The sequence below is a fragment of the Salmo salar genome, chromosome 10 (genome assembly GCF_965601325.2).
Source record: "Salmo salar chromosome 10, fSalSal1, whole genome shotgun sequence".
Taxonomy (NCBI): Eukaryota; Metazoa; Chordata; class Actinopteri; order Salmoniformes; family Salmonidae; genus Salmo; species Salmo salar.
The window spans coordinates 108,217,673-108,236,317 of NC_138300.1; the positions used below are offsets into that span (position 1 = coordinate 108,217,673).

At 44.2% G+C, this 18,645-nt stretch overlaps 2 protein-coding genes across 5 annotated transcripts in view; one reads left to right on the forward strand and one right to left on the reverse strand.

Moving 5' to 3' along the window:
* Window positions 1-250: 250 nt before the first annotated feature.
* Window positions 251-1,881, forward strand: LOC106561463 (F-box and leucine rich repeat protein). Its single transcript, XM_082956632.1, has 5 exons — window positions 251-292; window positions 495-713; window positions 892-1,104; window positions 1,330-1,547; window positions 1,713-1,881. The coding sequence occupies exons 1-5, from the start codon at window positions 251-253 to the stop codon at window positions 1,879-1,881; spliced, it is 861 nt and encodes a 286-aa protein (XP_082812758.1).
* Window positions 1,882-2,709: 828 nt separating this feature from the next.
* Window positions 2,710-18,645, reverse strand: part of elmo3 (engulfment and cell motility 3) — a 55,806-nt gene continuing 39,870 nt past the window's right edge. For all 4 annotated transcript variants that reach the window (XM_014125418.3, XM_014125419.3, XM_082957349.1 and 1 more), the window contains 6 exons: window positions 17,376-17,539; window positions 8,396-8,508; window positions 8,091-8,195; window positions 7,861-7,940; window positions 7,430-7,510; window positions 2,710-7,176 (listed from right to left, as the gene is read on the reverse strand). In XM_014125418.3, the coding sequence (XP_013980893.1) occupies window positions 6,964-7,176; window positions 7,430-7,510; window positions 7,861-7,940; window positions 8,091-8,195; window positions 8,396-8,508; window positions 17,376-17,539 (756 nt within the window). In that variant the 3' untranslated portion in view covers window positions 2,710-6,963. The remainder of the gene's footprint in view (window positions 7,177-7,429; window positions 7,511-7,860; window positions 7,941-8,090; window positions 8,196-8,395; window positions 8,509-17,375; window positions 17,540-18,645) is intronic.

Sequence of the window (18,645 nt, forward strand, 5' to 3'; positions counted from 1 at the left end):
GAGTCGCTGCGCTCTGTGGCCCAGGTGGAGGGCCTGTCTCTGGAAGAGCTGCGTCTGCGGGGCTGTAAAGAGCTGACGCACTACTCTGTGGAGGTGCTCTGTAAGCACCAGCCTGGCCTTCAGATCCTGGACCTCAGCGCCTGCACAGAGCTCACCAGCCGGGCTGTACAAGCTGTGGCCCTGGGCCTGAAGGGCCTCTGGCTCCTCTCTCTGTCCCGGGACTAGAAGGTGACGGATAAAGGCTGACTTGATGGTGCTGCCGGAGCTGAGGACCCTGGATCTCTCCGAGTGCGTACGTCAGTTGGGCCGAGATAGTGAAAGGGCTCTCTGCCCCGGAGCCCAGGGCACGGCTGGAGACCCTCAGCCTCAAGAGCTGCAGCTATATCAGGGTCAGTGTGTGTGCTGTTCTATCTCTTTCAGGATTTCTCGTTTATAGAATTAAATGTTTATCAGGACATTATTCCTCATGCTCCTTTGTCTCCCCTCTCTCTCAGGACCTGGCTGTGTTCTCTCTGGCTCAGCTGCTGGGCTCCAGTTTGAGGGAGCTGGACCTCACCTTCTGCGTCTACCTCATAGACCTGAGTGTGGGTGCTATCGCCACCTACCTTCCTGGGCTTGTGGTTCTGCGACTGGGCTGGTGGAAGGAGATCACAGACTGGGGGCTGCTGGGCATGGTGGAGCCCACCAAGGAGAGTGAGCCTAACAAAGAAATGGTGAGAGAGGGCTGGGTTGGGAAAAGTGTAGAAGTCTTGGGAATAGGATATAAGACTACCCGGTCTTTTCTGTGCTTATATTCAGGTTACCATTCAGGTTACCACCAATGTAGCTTAGTACGACCATGCTCCCCTGACCGTTATCTGACCTTCAACCTCTCATCTTGACTCCTTGCAGGAGTCCAAGGGGTCCAGCTTCACCCGTACCTTTGGGAACATGGGTTTCTTCCGGCCTCCCAGCGTGCCCTACCAAGAGAAGCCTCGGATGGTGACGGACGAGGACCTAGGGGTGTTCAGGGAACAGGAGGGGGCCTCACTGCTGGCCCTCAGGAGCCTCCAGGACCTCGACTTGTCTGCCTGCTCCAAACTCACTGACAGCAGCATCACACAGGTGGGATTCCCATGAGAATATATATAAATACAGGCTATGGTTAAGGCTAGGAGTTTTTCCTGATGAGGCGGGATTAACTATTGGCCCTAGTTTTAGGTTATTATCAATGCCAATAGTTTTTCCTGGTCAGGTTAGGAAAAACTCCATAAAGTGATTGAGTGGTTGATGTCCTGTGTCCATTGAATGGGGAACCCTAGTTAACCGGGCCTTTGTTGTTGTGAGCAGGTGCTGCGTTATCCAGACCTCCAGCGCCTCTCTCTCTCCATGCTGCCTGAGATCAGTGATGACAGCCTGGCGTCAGTGGCCTACCACTGCCACAGCCTCACCAGCCTGGAACTCAGCCACTGCCCCCACATTAGTGACCAGGGTATCGCCCGTGCCGCCCCTTATCTCGCCAGGCTGCAGCACCTCTACCTGTCCTGCTGCAATGCACTCACAGATAGGTGAGACACACACACCAACATACACACAGACAGAATGTGAAACTATGCCAATATTAAGAAACAGTGAAGCATTGTTAAAGTTGAGTAACTAGAACTAGACTGTGATAAATAAATAATGTTATCTGTATATCAGTGTGTGACAGCAGTAAACTTATGCTCCCACAGGTCTCTATCCATGCTCGTCCAACACTGTAAGAGACTGCGGACACTGGACATCTCCATGTGTAAACACATCTCGCTAACAACGGTTGAGCTCCTTCAATCACAGCTTCCATTCATAGAGAACGTCCACTGCCGCTTTGTGGCTGGAGCTGACCTGACCCTCCTACTCTGATTTCTTCTCTCTCCAGCTGCTTGAATCACATTTCAGTAATTGCATTACGCACCTACCTACTCCTATTATCCAGAGTTTATTTGTAATAGATTCCGTAGTTTATCTTAGTTTCAAACCCATGTGAACCCTAAAACTGGCAGGTTCCAGCAGTTAGACACTTAGTAGGACTCATAGAGCCAATTTCTTAGACTCAAATTGTCAAGTGCTGGATTAAAAATCCTTCTCATTGGAGAATCTCCCATGTAAGTGCATTTTAGGCCAGGATTCATTCTGATAGAGCTTTGTTGGCTATGTGCAATTTCCAGGTAATTCACGGTTGAGCCGACATATGGAGCATTTACCGTGAATGCGATCTCGCGAATGCGGGAAGATTGCCTTCAAAAGGTGCTTAGCAGACAAAGCACGATCAGATTACATTCTGGCCTTAGTCTGCTCCAGCCCCTCCAACCTAATGTGTATATGTGTGAGAGAGGTTGGGGGGGGGGGAAAGCAGAAGACAAATTTCCATCCTGTATGGACTAATAAAGTATTTTATCTAGTCTAGGACCAGAATTAATCTGTGTCTGAGAACCCTGGCCCTTAATCATCACGTTTTTAGTTGAGCAGGCTTAAGTAATTTTGTATTCAACTTAATTTAACACTGCCACTGAAGGAAGCAAAATAGTTAAAATAGTTCTTTGTGTAAAAGTATATATGTATTTATTGAATATTTAATTCCATCAATAAATGTACATTTATCTCGTTTATCTGTTGCTTGGAATCATCAATGAGTTGGAGTTTGTTTATTCTACAATTCCACCAGACCATGAACCAAGCTAGACAAAGACAATCTGTATAAATCATATTTATTCATGTCAACCCTAATCTTAGTAAAGCATAAATTAGGGGTTACCATGGAGATTATTGTGTGTTTAACATGAACACACATGCAATGAACAGCAAAATCACCCCAAATTTCAGAGAAGCCCAGATCACTGGCTACAAAAATCCATTATTATGAGTTTACCTTTTCACCTGTCTCACTGGCCATTGAGATTTTGAATATGAAAAGTTGAAGGTCCACCATACTGATAGGACATTTGTTTACTGTTTTACAATATATTACAGTAAAATTTGATGAGGTCAGATTTATTTATCAGAATCATTCATATTGTCATGAAAATAAAGCCCAAGTACCCTACAACAATATCAATGTTGAACTAATATCCATTTAATATGGACTGAAATTCATAATGGACCTGTAAGAGCCTTTGCCCTCAGCTCCAGAGCAAAAAAGGTTACCAGGCAAAATGTATTAATAGCAGAGATAAATATATGGTGCTTGAAGCTAAATCATTTGTCAGTGATACAAAATACTTATCTGTACCTTAGCTACATTATCGGTATCTTAAGCTACCTTATCTGTAGCTTGAATAGTACCTACAATAAAGAGCATATGGAAGGTGATTGTATCATTGATCAAGCTCTCAACACCAATAAAAGCACAAAAGCCCATTGCCTAAGACAGAGCCGTTTGAATGTTAGCCATCAAACCTTATGGCAACCTTAAATAAAACGTACAGAAGATCAATCATGATCATCAGCCCATGTGAGTATCTCTGAGGTATTCTCATCAAAGGGCTCATGAGCAAATGGAACTAATTAAAATGCTATCTGCACATACAGTGCCTTCGGAAAGTGTTCAGACCCCTTGACTTTTTTCACATTTTGTTACGTTACAGCCTTATTCTAAAATTGAATAAATCATTTTTTTCATCAATCTACACACAATACCACATAATGACAAATAAAAAACATTTAAAATTGAAATATTACATTTACATAAGTATTCAGACCCTTTACTCAGTACTTTGTTGAAGCACCTTTGGCAATGATTACAGAATCAAGTCTTCTTGGGTAGGACACTACAAGCTTGGCACACCTGTATTTGGGGAGGTTCTACCATTCTTCTCTGCAGATTCTCTCAAGCTCTGTAAGGTTGGATGGGGAGTGTTGCTGCACAGCTATTTTCAGGTCTCCAGAGATGTTAGATCGGGTTCTAGCTGGGCCACTCAAGGACATTCAGAGACTTGTCCCGAAGCCACTCCTCCGTTGTCTTGGCTGTATGCTTAGGGTCGTTGTCCCCAGTCTGAGGTCTGGAGCAGGTCTTCATCAAGGATCTCTCTGTACTTTGCTCCGTTCATCTTTGCCTCGATCCTGACTAGTCTCCCAGTCCCTGCCGCTGAAAAACATCCCCACAGCATGATGCTGCCACCACCATGCTTCACCGTAGGGATGGTGCCAGGTTTCCTCCAGATGTGACGCTTGGCATTCAGGCCAAAGAGTTCAACCTTGGTTTCATCAGACCAGATAATCTTGTTTCTCATGGTCTGAGTGTCTTTAGGTGCCTTTTGGCAAACACCCAGCAGGCTGTCATATTCCTTTTACTGAGGAGTGGCTTCCGTCTGGCCACTCTACCATAAAGGCCTGACTGGTGGAGTGCTGCAGAGATGGTTGTCCTTCTGGAAGGTTCTCCCATCTCCACAGAGTGACCATCGGGTTCTTGGTCACCTCCCTTACCAAGGCCCTTCTGCCCCGATTGCTCAGTTTGGCCGGGCGGCCAGCTCTAAGAAGAGTCTTGGTGGTTCCAAACTTCCATTTAAGAATGATGGAGGCCACTGTGTACTTGGGCACCTTCAATGCTACATAATTTTTTTGGGTACCCTTCCCCAGATCAGTGTCTCGACACAATCCTGTCTTGGAGCTTTACCGCTAATTCCTTCGACCTCATGGTTTGGTTTTTGCTCTGACATGCACTGTCAACTGTGGGACCTTATATAGACAGGTGTGTGCCTTTCCAAATCATGTCCAATCAATTGAATTTATCACAGGTGTACTCCAATCAAGTTGTAGAAACATCAAGGATGATCAATGGAAACAGAATGCACCGGAGCTCAATTTCGAGTCTCATAGCAAAGGGTCTGAATACTTATGCATATAAGGTATTTCTGTTTTTTATTTTTAATACATTTGCCAAAATGTCTAAAAACCTGTTTTCGTATTGTCATTATGGGGTATTGTGTGTAGATTGATGCGAAGAAAAAAAACATTTAATTCATTTTAGAATAAGTCTGTAACAACAAATTGCGGAAAAAGTCACTGGGTCTGAATACTTTCCGAAGGCACTGTACATATAAAGGATATCTCATATTTTATAAATAGGGATTCTACCAGGCTTGGAGCCTGATTATCTCGGTTATCTCTATTTTCTTGTTTCTGTCTTCAAATTATTAAAGTACCACTTTAGAACAGGAAGTAAGGATTCTGTTAGCTAGCAGATTGTAACAGGCTAATGTGATGCTCCATTAGCCATTACAGAATAAGTACTGTTTGGCATAGCACAGAGAATTTTCGAACCAACCTTAACTCGGCGATACTATCCACGCCATTTTCCCCCTTGTGGGCCAGTCCCCTAGCAATTCGAGTTCCAGCTAATGAGATTGACCCCTTCACCATTTGAGTGACCACTAGCAAGAATCATACACAGCAGAGTGAGAGCAATGACGTGGTACACATATCTGCACTTGATGTATTATGCAATTTTCGGGGACCACTTTTGGCTCATGGGTGCTACTGTCAGAACTACTGTCTAAAAAGTATACAAAAGTACCAGAGAATCCCTTTAAGGTTGGTGCTACGCCAAACTATCCTGTAAAGACTAATAAAGCCCGTTACAATCTGCTAGACAGGATTCTGTTGGTGTAGGTGGTCAAGTTGTTAAGTACCATGTCAACTAGGTGCTCAAGGGTCCATGTGCCCTTGAGCAAGGCACTTAACTGTAATTACTCCTGTAAGTCGCTCTGGATAAGAGCGTCTGCTAAATTACTGAAATGTAAAAATGTTAAATGTAAACGTCAAAACAAGTGATTCTGTCTCAGAGGCATATATATATATACAAATATATATATATATGTATTGTTTTGTTCTGTTTCAATCCTTTGGTTCAGTACGTTCAGAAGAGCTGTCATGCCGCCTGTTTCACAAAGGTATCAGTTTATGGAAAACCCCCAAAAAGTTGAAAAACTAGAAAAACTTAAAACACAGATATGACCAAAACGAACCATGAACTCTGCCCAAACACAATACACAGAGGACTGGAGCCATGGAGAGGTGAAGACCGAAGTAAGAATGGGAGAAACACTGAAGACAAGTAATGCTAAAGTATCATGCATTCAACTATAGAAAACATAACTCCCTTCAGAAGCTTCTCATTTTGTGGGTAATTTCTTGAAAACCGTTTATATAGTTTCAAAATGTCCAAATTATATATATATTTTTTTATCCTAATTGAATATTGTGTGTGTGTATATATATATATATATATATGTATATGTATATATATATATATATATATATATATATATATATATATATTGATCACATTGTGTATGATCATATATTTTGATACACCGAATGTTAATATTGTCAACCTATGTTATATATTTTTTACCTCCTGTTTCAGGATGTGATGTCACTGAGAACTGCCCCTATATATAGGACCTTCCACCCCCACCTGGGATATGGATGCCTGATGAAGACCTAAGGGTTGAAACGTTGTTATAAATAAATATCACCTGGGAGCAGCAGTGTGCAGCGTTTTCATTTCTGTTTTTCATTTCTACAGTTACAATACACTTGTGTGCCCAGACCACACCCCAAAAGATGACCACTCTAATAGTAGCTAAGGAATCATCTTCAGCCTCTCGTCTTCCACATTACTCCGCCCATATAAGAAGACACATTTGCCTCTGCTTTAGATCATCTTTATGTCCATCCAGGCCTCCATGTTGCCACTGTTCCTCCTGTGTATCTAGCTATGTCCACATGCTTGGTCGTTATTGGGGTACATTCAGTGACATGAAACATTCTGAACATTGCAGATAGAAATAGAATGAATAGAACTGACATGTGCCCCTATTCCATAGGACAGATGATCATGTATGTTCTATTTCATGCATTTCTATCCGAAAATTCTGTAACGTTACATCCTCCCGAACAGGCCCCAGGTCTCCTCCTCTACCATGCCTTGACCTCTCTCCAGGCCTACTGCTCAGCCTGGCTTAAGTCGTAGCAGAAGTTGAAGTTGCTGGGGGGTTTGGGCACTGGGGGGGCGCAGTCTGGGATGGGAACGTTCTCCAGGTCCAGGAGGCGGAGCTTGATCTCCATGGAAAGCAGGATATCCAGCTCACTCCTCATGCATTCACTACTCATGTCCCGCCCCAGGAGCACGCTCAGTCCATCTGTCCACAGGCAGAACTGAAGGAGGGAGACAGAGAGATCATCTTGTTATTTGACCATCTTTGTTATACTTTGTTTACTTTGGCAATGTACTGTACATGCTTTAAATTTCCACAACAATTAAGTTATTGAATTGAGAGAGAAAGAGAAACAGAGAGAGAGAGAGAGAGAGAGAGAGAAAGAGAGATGTGTGATTTAACTCTGGGAAAAGAGTGGGAGAAGGATCTATGTGGACAATACAGACACTAGCTCCTGTGACATGACTACTTACGTCTGTTCTGGATGAGGCGATAAAGTTGAGGCTGTACTCCTCCACGTCATAAGTGATGCTGAAAGCCAGGTCCAACCCTTCCTGCAGGAGGACACAGCACAGCATAGTTTATGGAGGGCCAGGTACATAGTGTGAAAGAGGAAATTAGCTGTAGGGCCAAAGGAGTGTTCAGGGGACGTTGTCAGTAGGGGCAGTGGTAGCCAATGCTGATGGGGGGGGGGGGGAATCTAGCGGGCAGTGAGCCGGCAACTGGAGGGTTGCTGGCATCAATATCTCAGGTTCCACCTTCTGCTGATGTTCAATTGAGCAAGGAATTTAACCCCCTCTGCTCCAGCCTCTCCAACCATGTGTATGTAGGTGTATATACCGGGGGAGGGGGTTGGATAAAAGCAGAAGACACATATCCATTCCTTATTTCTTATCGTACAAACCTTGGTCTGTTTGCCCTTATTCTCCTTCATGTGAGGGCAGTCTTTCCCTGTCAGCAGTGCTTTGATATCTGCAACAGGAACTGAGAGAGGAAAATCAGAAGAGCATGTTTAGCGGCACACTTCAGCTTTGAACACAGAGCCAATGACAAGAGAGTGATGTCAAAGGAGTGTCAAGGCTACAATGGAAGGTTACAGAGTCACTCATAGTGTTGCTGTTGTTAATAACTCACTCTTCTCCTGGAGACTCTCGATGGGGGGTGTTTCTGTGTCCTCCTCCACATCGCCAAAGTGCAGGACTTTGTGATTGGGTGACAAACGACAGTACCACAACTTATCTGAAATGACCAATAATAACAAATCATCAGCATGATTAAAGAAAGGGCATCTGTCTCTTCTCGCTTCATCTACCATCCTTCATTCGTCTCCCTATTTTTCACTGGGGGTTGGGCTCTCCTGGTAGCTTCCCCTTTTACTTTTCTCTCTCTTTCTAATGTAAATGCCTGTCCACCCCTCACAGAGGTGCGCGGAGTCTCACCCTGTCTGCGTCGACTGCTGATCTTGCGGAAGAGTGTTCCCTGACACAGGCGGTTCAGTCTCTGCTGGCGAATCAGCTCCAACAGCTCAGGCTTCAGACGCTCCTTCAGCTCTCTGCAGGAGCAGAGACAAAGAAAGAGTCACACACACTGCAAGTAGGGGAGAGCCAGGATGAAAGTACTATGGGTCTAAAGTAATGCACTCATTTTCTCAGATAAGACAGAAGCTAGAATGACGTAGTGAAGTCAGTATGTTCCTAATACATAGGACGAGCTCCCTGCAAAAAAAACAGCCAAGTCCTACAATGTCTCGCCGAGCTATGGCTAAGCATGAATAGTCAATGAAAATGGTGAGAAACATCTCCTACTACATTCCCATTCAAGTGAGACAAGAAAATGATGGTTAATATAGCTATGATGTCATCCATTTTAGTCTGATTAATATTGTAAGGCAAAATATTGTGGTTGCACAACATTGTGATATTGATGCATGGTTAATTAATTACTCAAATCGACACAAACATGAAATTATGGCTGGTAGTACATTTGTTGAACATAACGAGCATTACAAACCAGAAACATGGAGATAAGACAGATATTGTGCGTTTCTCACAAACTCTTACTTCCGTCCCAAGGCTGTGTTACTCCTGCCCCGCCGGCAGGTACAAAAGTAACATTGCGGTAGTTCTGTTCTCTGTCTATTTAATTTCAACTCATTTACCCTAGAAATTAAATTACAGTTGCTAATGGCAGAGGAGATATATACGTGTTTGTCATAAAATATGGTCTCTCTAGCTCTATCGATCTCTGAGTATTTAGGAAGAAAACTAAAAGTGTTACTTTTGTCCCAGTTCTCCCATACCCATAACACACTCAACATCATTCTATTCAATTCAATGAGCTTTACTTGACCTGATACTGATAAGTGAGTATCTTGCATTGCTAAAGCAAGGACAGAGTATAGCAACACCCCTGATTTCATAGGGGTCGAAAGCATTCTGGACCAGAGAAGAATGGTGGTCATTCATTCACACTTGCATACTGGTCAGATGAAGCAAATGCTAAGCTACAGAACTATTTTGCTAGCACAAACTGGAATATGTTCCGGGATTCTTCCGATGGCATTGAGGACTATACCACATCAGTCACAGGCTTCATCAACAAGTGCATCGATGACGTCGTCCGAACAGTGACCGTAGGTACATACCCCAACCAGAAACCATGGATTACAGGCAACATCCACACTGAGCTAAAGGGTAGAGCTGCCGCTTTCAAGGAGCGGGACCCGGACGCTTATAAGAAATCTCGCTATGCCCTCCAACGAACCATCAAACAAGCAAAGCTTCAATACAGGACTAAGATCGAATCGTACTACACCGGCTTCAACGCTCGTCTGATGTGGCAGGGCTTGCAAACTATTACAGACTACAAAGGGAAGCACAGCCATGAGCTGCCCAGTGACACAAGACTTCTATGCCCGCTTCGAGGCAAGTAACACTGAAACATGCATGAGAGCATCAGCTGTTCCGGACAACTGTGTGATCACGCTCCCCGTAGCCGATGTGAGTAAGCCCTTTAAACAGGTCAACATTCACAAGGCCGCAGGGCCAGACGGATTACCAGGACGTGTACTCCGAGCATGCGCGGACCAACTGGCAAGTGTCTTCACTGACATTTTCAACCTGTCCCTGACTGAGTCTGTAATACCAACATGTTTCAAGCAGACCACCATAGTCCCTGTGCCCAAGAACACTAAGGTAACCTGCCTAAATAACTACTGACCCGTAACACTCACGTCTGTAACCATGAAGTGCTTAAAAAGGCTGGTCATGGCTCACATCAACACCATTATCCCAGAAACTCTAGACCCACTCCAATTTGCATTCCGCCCCAACAGATCCACAAATGATGCAATCTTTATTGCACTCAACACTGCCCTTTCCCACCTGGACAACAGGAACACCTATGTGAGAATGCTATTCATTGACTACAGCTCAGCGTTCAACACCATAGTGCTCTCAAAGCTCATCACTAAGCTAAGGGCCCTGAGACTAAACACCTCCCTCTGCAACTGGATCCTGGATTCCTGACGGGCCGCCCCCAGGTGGTAAGGGTAGGCAACAACACATCTGCCACGCTGATCCTCAACCAGGTGGCCCCTGAGGGGTGCATGCTCAGTCCCCTCCTGTGCTCCCTGTTCACTCATGACTGCATGGCCAGGCACGACTACAACACCATTAAGTTTGCCAATGACACAACAGTGGTAGGCCTGATCACCGACAACGATGAGACAGCTTATAGCAGAGGTGCACAATTGGCGGACCTTGGTCCGGGTCCGGACCGAGTGAAGGTTCTATCTGGACCTTGACACATTTCTTATAAATAATTGTTAAATGAAATACTGATGAAGCAACCCTTTTTTTCAATGTTAACATACTGCGCTGGAAAAGCGCAGCTGGGAAGGTCCCAGACAGCGCCCCATACTACTGTGTGTTGTCCAATCACGTGTGTTATTTAAATCACGTCACGAAACTCAGCCAATCAAAGTGAATGTTTACAATGCATGTTAGGAGACTGATGTTGTCAGAGAGGGAGACAGCGAGAGAAGCGGAAGCGGAAGCGAGGGGAGAAATTATAGAATGGCTTGCACAAAAGTCAGGAAAGTCGATACAGAAAATGTAGCTTTCAAAGAGAAGTGGACAGACAAATATGCATTTATCCTTCCCGCAGCGAGTGTCAAATCACTCTGCCTGATATGTTCAGAGACCGTGTTCAGAGATCGTGTTCAGAGATCGTGTTCAGAGACCGTGTTCAGAGACCGTGTTCAGAGACGTGTTCAGAGACGTGTCAAAGTGAAGCGCCACTACGAGACAAAGCACAGATCTTTTGAGCAAATATATCCACATCAGTCTGAGGTGGGGGCACGCAAAATAAATGAACTCAAAGCCCAGTATGATCGGTCCACCAGAATCCTCTCCCATCCATTCACTGCCCAACAACGTGCAAACGAATGTTCACAAAACATTGCTTGGATTTTGGGTCAACACCAAAAGCCATTTACTGACGGGGGAGTGGTGATGGAGTGCATGAATGTTGTTGCTGAAACTTGATGGTAAACAAAAAGACGAGCTGTGTGAAAAGATCAAGCAAATCCCAATGCCACGTACAACAACAGCAAGAAAGAGTGAAATACTAACAGAGGATGTATTAACACAGCTTGGTGAAGCTATTCGGAGTGCACCCTGCAGAGCATTAGCTGTTGATGAATCTACTGATGTGAGTGATAATGCCCAGCTTCTGGTGTATGTTAGATTTTACCACACAGAGAAGAAGGAATTCTGTGAAGACTTGTTAGGTGTAACACCACTCGAGACACATACAAGAGGAAAGGACATACAGTGGGGGAAAAAAGTATTTGATCCCCTGCTGATTTTGTACATTTGCCCACTTACAAAGAAATGATCAGTCTATAATTTTAATAGTAGATTTATTTGAACAGTGAGATAATAACAACACAAAAATCCAGAAAAACGCATGTCAAAAATGTTATAAAATGATTTGCATTTTAATGAGGGAAATAAGTATTTGACCCCTCTGCAAAACATGACTTAGTACTTGGTGTCAAAACCCTTGTTGGCAATCACAAAGGTCAGACGTTTCTTGTAGTTGGCCACCAGGTTTGCACACATCTCAGGAGGGATTTTGTCCCACTCCTCTTTGCAGATCTCCTCCAAGTAATTAAGGTTTCGAGGCTGATGTTTGGGAACTCGAACCTTCAGCTCCCTCCACAGATTTTCTATGGGATTAAGGTCTGGAGACTGGCTAGGCCACTCCAGGACCTTAATGTGCTTCTTCTTGAGCCAGTCCTTTGTTGCCTTGGCCGTGTGTTTGGGGTCATTGTCATGCTGGAATACCCATCCACGACCCATTTTCAATGCCCTGGCTGAGGGAAGGAGGTTCTCACCCAAGATGTGACGGTACATGGCCCCGTCCATCGTCCCTTTGATGCTGTGAAGTTGTCCTGTCCCCTTAGCAGAAAAACACCCCCAAAGTATAATGTTTCCACCTCCATGTTTGACTGTGGAGATGGTGTTCTTGGGGTCATAGGCAGCATTCCTCCTCCTCCAAACACGGCGAGTTGAGTTGATGTCAAAGAGCTCCATTTTGGTCTCATCTGACCACAACACTTTCATCAGTTGTCCTCTGAGTCATTCAGATATTCATTGGCAAACTTCAGACGGACATGTATATGTATTCTTGAGCAGGGGGACCTTGCGGGCGCTGCAGGATTTCAGTCCTTTACGGCGTAGTGTGTTACCAATTGTTTTCTTGGTGACTATGGTCCCAGCTGCCTTGAGATCATTGATAAGATCCTCCCGTGTAGTTCTGGGCTGATTCCTCACCGTTCTCATGATCATTGCAACTCCATGAGGTGAGATCTTGCATGGAGCCCCAGGCCGAGGGATATTGACAGTTCTTTTGTGTTTCTTCCATTTGCGAATAATCGCACCAACTGTTGTCACCTTCTCACCAAGCTGCTTGGCGATGGTCTTGTAGCCCATTCCAGCCTTGTGTAGGTCTACAATCCTGTCCCTGACATCCTTGGAGAGCTCTTTGGTCTTTGCTATGGTGGAGAGTTTGGAATCTGATTGATTGCTTCTGTGGACAGGTGTCTTTTTTACAGGTAACAAGCTACGGTTAGGAGCACTCCTTTTAAGAGTGTGCTCCTAATCTCAGCTCGTTACCTGTATAAAAGACACCTGGGAGCCAGAAATATTTCTGATTGAGAGGGGGTCAAATACTTATTTCCCTCATTAAAATGCAAATCAATTTATAACATTTCTGACATGCGGTTTTCTGGATATTTTTGTTGTTATTCTGTCTCTCACTGTTCAAATAAACCTACCATTAAAATTATAGACTGATTCTTTCTTTGTCAGTGGGCAAACGTACAAAATCAGCAGGGGATCAAATACTTTTCCCCCCCACTGTATACATGGCCATAAAGGAGATGCTGAGAAAGAGGGGGTTAGATCTAAAACAAGTGGTCTCTACCACATCAGATGGGGCCCCTGCCATGACAGGAAGAGGAGCTGTGGTACAGCTGAAAGAGGACAACCCTGATCTCACAGCTTACCACTGCATTCATCAGTCTGTCCTGTGCACCAATCTATCAGAAGAGTATGCTGAAGTGATGAATACAATGATGAAACTCATCAACTTCCTCAGGGCATCCTCATCTCATCAACATCGCCTGCTGAGAGAATTCCTGAATGAAGTTGTGGCAAATGCAAATGACCTACTGCTGCACGACAATGTAAGATGGCTCAGTAAAGGCAGGGTGTTGGAACGCTTTTGGTCCATTCGAAAATAAATAACAGCTTTCCTAGTACAGCTCAAGAGAAGGCAACATAGTTTTCACTATTTTTGCAAGACGAGAGCAAAATGGATATTGTTGCTTTTTTGGTAGACTTCACATCACACCTTAATGAGCTCAACGTGAAACTACAGGGCAAGAACAATTCTGTTTGTGATTTGATGACATCTGTCTGTGTAAGGGCTGTCTTCAGGAATGGACCAAAATGCAGCGGAGTTAGTATTCATCTTTCAATTTAATTAGAAAGAACACTATAACAAACAAAACAAGGAAACTGACAGCCAACAGTCCTGTCAGGTGCAAACACACTAAACAAGAAACAATTACCCACAAAACCCAAAGGAAAAACATGCTCCTTATGTGTGACTCCCAATCAACCACAACCCTCTACAGCTGTGCTTGATTGGAAGTCACACGGCCAAAATCAATGAAACAATAAAAAACACACACTCCCTTCTGCCACGTCCTGACCCAGCTACACCCTCTACTGGTCAGGACGTGGCAGTCTGGTCCTTCCAGGGGAAACTGGAAGTGTCCAAGGAAGATCTTCAAGGAGACTGTGCACACTTCCCAAAAGTGCAGGAACAGATTCAAGGTGAGAGAGATGTTTCTCATCATGTTGAATTCATAGATAAGCTGATTGGAAACTTCAGAAATTGCTTTGACAGCTTCAGCCTTGGACAGCAGCTGCTTCTTCTAATTGAGAATCAATTCCTCATCATAGATGTCAGGGGATTTTTATGCTGGATCTCTACAGATGGAACTTATTGATCTGCAAGCAAATGTTGCACTAAGAGAGCACTTTCAACTAACTGATCATGACCCTTTCTGGCTGCAGGCTGTGTCTGAGACTGTTTTCCCTGGTCTAACCAACTAACTGATCATGACCCTTTCTGGCTGCAGGCTGTGTCTGAGACTGTTTTCCCTGGTCTAACCAACTAACTGATCATGACCCTTTCTGGCTGCAGACTGTGTCTGAGACTGTTTTCCCTGGTCTAACCAACTAACTGATCATGACCCTTTCTGGCTGCAGGCTGTGTCTGAGACTGTTTTCCCTGGTCTAACCAACTAACTGATCATGACCCTTTCTGGCTGCAGGCTGTGTCTGAGACTGTTTTCCCTGGTCTAACCAACTAACTGATCATGACCCTTTCTGGCTGCAGACTGTGTCTGAGACTGTTTTCCCTGGTCTAACCAACTAACTGATCATGACCCTTTCTGGCTGCAGACTGTCTGAGACTGTTTTCCCTGGTCTAACCAACTAACTGATCATGACCCTTTCTGGCTGCAGGCTGTGTCTGAGACTGTTTTCCCTGGTCTAACCAACTAACTGATCATGACCCTTTCTGGCTGCAGGCTGTGTCTGAGACTGTTTTCCCTGGTCTAACCAACTAACTGATCATGACCCTTTCTGGCTGCAGACTGTGTCTGAGACTGTTTTCCCTGGTCTAACCAACTAACTGATCATGACCCTTTCTGGCTGCAGACTGTGTCTGAGACTGTTTTCCCTGGTCTAACCAACTAACTGATCATGACCCTTTCTGGCTGCAGACTGTGTCTGAGACTGTTTTCCCTGGTCTAACCAACTAACTGATCATGACCCTTTCTGGCTGCAGGCTGTGTCTGAGACTGTTTTCCCTGGTCTAACCAACTAACTGATCATGACCCTTTCTGGCTGCAGACTGTGTCTGAGACTGTTTTCCCTGGTCTAACCAACTAACTGATCATGACCCTTTCTGGCTGCAGGCTGTGTCTGAGACTGTTTTCCCTGGTCTAACCAACTAACTGATCATGACCCTTTCTGGCTGCAGACTGTGTCTGAGACTGTTTTCCCTGGTCTAACCAAAGTATCACTACACCTTGACCATGTGTGGCTCCACATACAGTTGTGAGTCTTCTTTCTCTACTATGAACATCATTCAAAATAATTACCATTCTAGACTCACCAATGAGCACCTACATATGTGCATGAGAATGGCACTGACTCCATTCCAGCCAAGGTTCAAATTACTGGCAGGGAAAGCAAAAGCCCATTTCTCTCACTAAAGAAGGGATATGGAGAAGTGAAGTGGGAGAGAGTAGGAAAGATGAATATTAAACCTGTGGTTTCTTATTTGTTCAAAAATCAAAGCACTTTCTTCAGAAACAGGCACTTTTTTTTTTTTTTTTTTGTGAAGATGCCATCTTGTTTTACTTGAAATGAGAACATTTGTGATAGGTTTACTTTTATTTATGATTAGGCTGCATATTTATTTTACCTCATGTTTAATGTGTCTGCATTGAAAATGTGGAATAAATATTGTTGAAATGTTATTGAAATGTAGTACTTTGTTTATTAGCTATACATATACAAGAACTACATTTGCCCCCAAATCATAGCGCACGTTAGACATTTTAATGGTTTGGACCTTTGGGGGGAGAAAATGTTAGTCACTGGGCCTCTTTGAATTCTAATTGTGCACCCCTGGCCTTTATGGTGGAAGTCAGAGAGCTGGTTGTGTGGTGCCAGGACAACAACCTCTCCCTCAATGTGATTAAGACTAAGGAGATGATTGTGGACTACAGGAAAAGGAGGACCGAGCACGCCCCCATTCTCATCGACGGGGCTGTAGTGGAGCAGGTTGAGAGTTCCTTGGTGTCCACATCACCAACAAACTATCATGGTCCAAACACACTAAGACAGTCGTGAAGAGGGCACAACAAAGCCTATTGCCCCTCTGGAGACTGAAAAGATTTGGCATGGGTCCTCAGATCCTCAAAAGGTTCTATAGCTGCATCATCGAGAGCATCCTGGCTGGTTGCATCACTGCCTGGTATGGCAACTGCTCGGCCTCTGACCGCAAGGCACTACAGAGGGTAGTACGTACGGCACAGTACATCACTGGGGCCAAGCTTCCTGCCATCCAGGACCTCTATACCAAGCGGTGAAAGGAAGGCCCTAAAAATTGTCAAAGACAACCCTAGTCATAGAATGTTCTCTCTGCTACCACACGGCAAGCAGTACCGGAGCGCCAAGTCTAGGTCCGAAAGGCTTCTTAACAGCTTCTACCTCCTAGCCATAAGACTCCTGAACATCTAATCATTGCCCCCCCCCCTTTACGCTGCTGCTACTCTCTGTTTATTATCTATGCATAGTCACTTTAATAACTCTACCTACATGTACATATTACCTCATTTATCTCAACTAACCGGTGCCCCCGCACATTGACTCTGTACCGGTACCCCCTGTATATAGCCTCGCTATTGTTATTTTATTGCTGCTGTTTAATTATTTGATACTTTTTTACTTATCTATTTTTTACTTATCACTTATTTTTCTTTAAACTTCCTAAAGCATTGTTGGTTAAGGGCTTGTAATTATGGTTTTCACTGTAAGGTCTACACCTGTTGTATTCGACGCATGTGACAAATACAACTTGATTTGATTTGATTTTGATACACGCTGAAGTATACACACATACACACCCTACGGGAGCTGATCGCTGCCTTCTAGAGGCCTTTGGGGGAAGTACAGGCTGAAAAGGGGTTGTGTGTGTGTCATAGAGAAAGTGAGAGAGAGCGAGATAGAGAGAAAAAAATTCTGCTCAAACAGTTAAAGGACTCACAATACTGGCGGGGCGAGGGTCTCCTCTTGGTGCAGCCGCTCTGTCTGGCGTAGTTTGAGGATCTCACTGTAGTTCAGAGCATTCACCTTGTTCTTAAACAGCTCCAGAGACGTGGGCTTACTGGACAGAGTCCTAGTGATCTGCTCACGCACAACCTGCATTACCTATAGATGTACAGAGACAGTCAACATTGATTATTTAAATGGAAAACATACCAGCTATGTTATAGCTGTAGAAATGGTTTCTCTGGTGGGTTACACTATTCAAAAGTATGCAGTACTGTATATCATAGTTTATGTATTGTTCAATATTTTTCAGTAGCTAGCAATTTGAGTGAATGTGGGTACGAGTTGAGAGAGAGCTGGACACAGTGATGCTTATACAAGGCTTTACACACCTTTTTAGATAAAACTATGCTAAATCAATTCACGTCACCAAATAATTGATTAAAACACAGTGTTTTGCAGCGAAGGTCAACAGTAACCTTAACAGCACTCTGTATGGTAGCACCATGGGGTAGCTGGAGGACAGCTAGTTTCCGTCCTCCTCTGCGTACATTGACTTCAATACAAAATCTAGGAGGCTCATGGTTCTCACCCCCTTCCATAGACTTACACAGTAATTATGACAGCTTCTGGAGGACTGACATGTTGTCCAACCAATCAAATGATCAGAGAATGAATCTAGTACTGAAAGCATAAGCTACAGCTAGCTAGCCTAGTTTTGAACAAATACTTCTATTCAAAAAAGAAAGAGAAGCGAGAGAGAGAGAGAGCTAGCTATATTTCGTTGTATTATATTTTTTCACTTTCACTTACTTATCTAGTGAATGCAGCTAGCCAGTTTAGCCTATTCAAACACCCAGCTCAAACAGAGAGGAATGCTATGTTACCTAGCTGGCTATGGTTATCCAACATTGGAACTTTTCCAAGTCAAGGTAAGCTTTTGATTGTATTAATGTATTGCCACCGGGGCCTCCCGGTGTAACTGCTAAACTGCTTGCCGACCGTACACTGTACTGCATGATTGTAGCGAGTTTACTAAGGCATTAGTTCTAGTAGCTGTGTTGACTATGACATTAGCTCATTTTGTGACACCGATGTAGGTTGTGTGTAGCGGTTAGCGGTTGTGATATGAAGGTTTGGCTTGGAAAGTTTTTTTTAGCCTGGTCACAGACAGCTGATTGTGTTGTACACTGAAGTCCACAAGTGAATGGAAAAGGTGAGAGGAGGAGAGCACGTAGGTGCGAGAAGGAATATACAATGAGCAA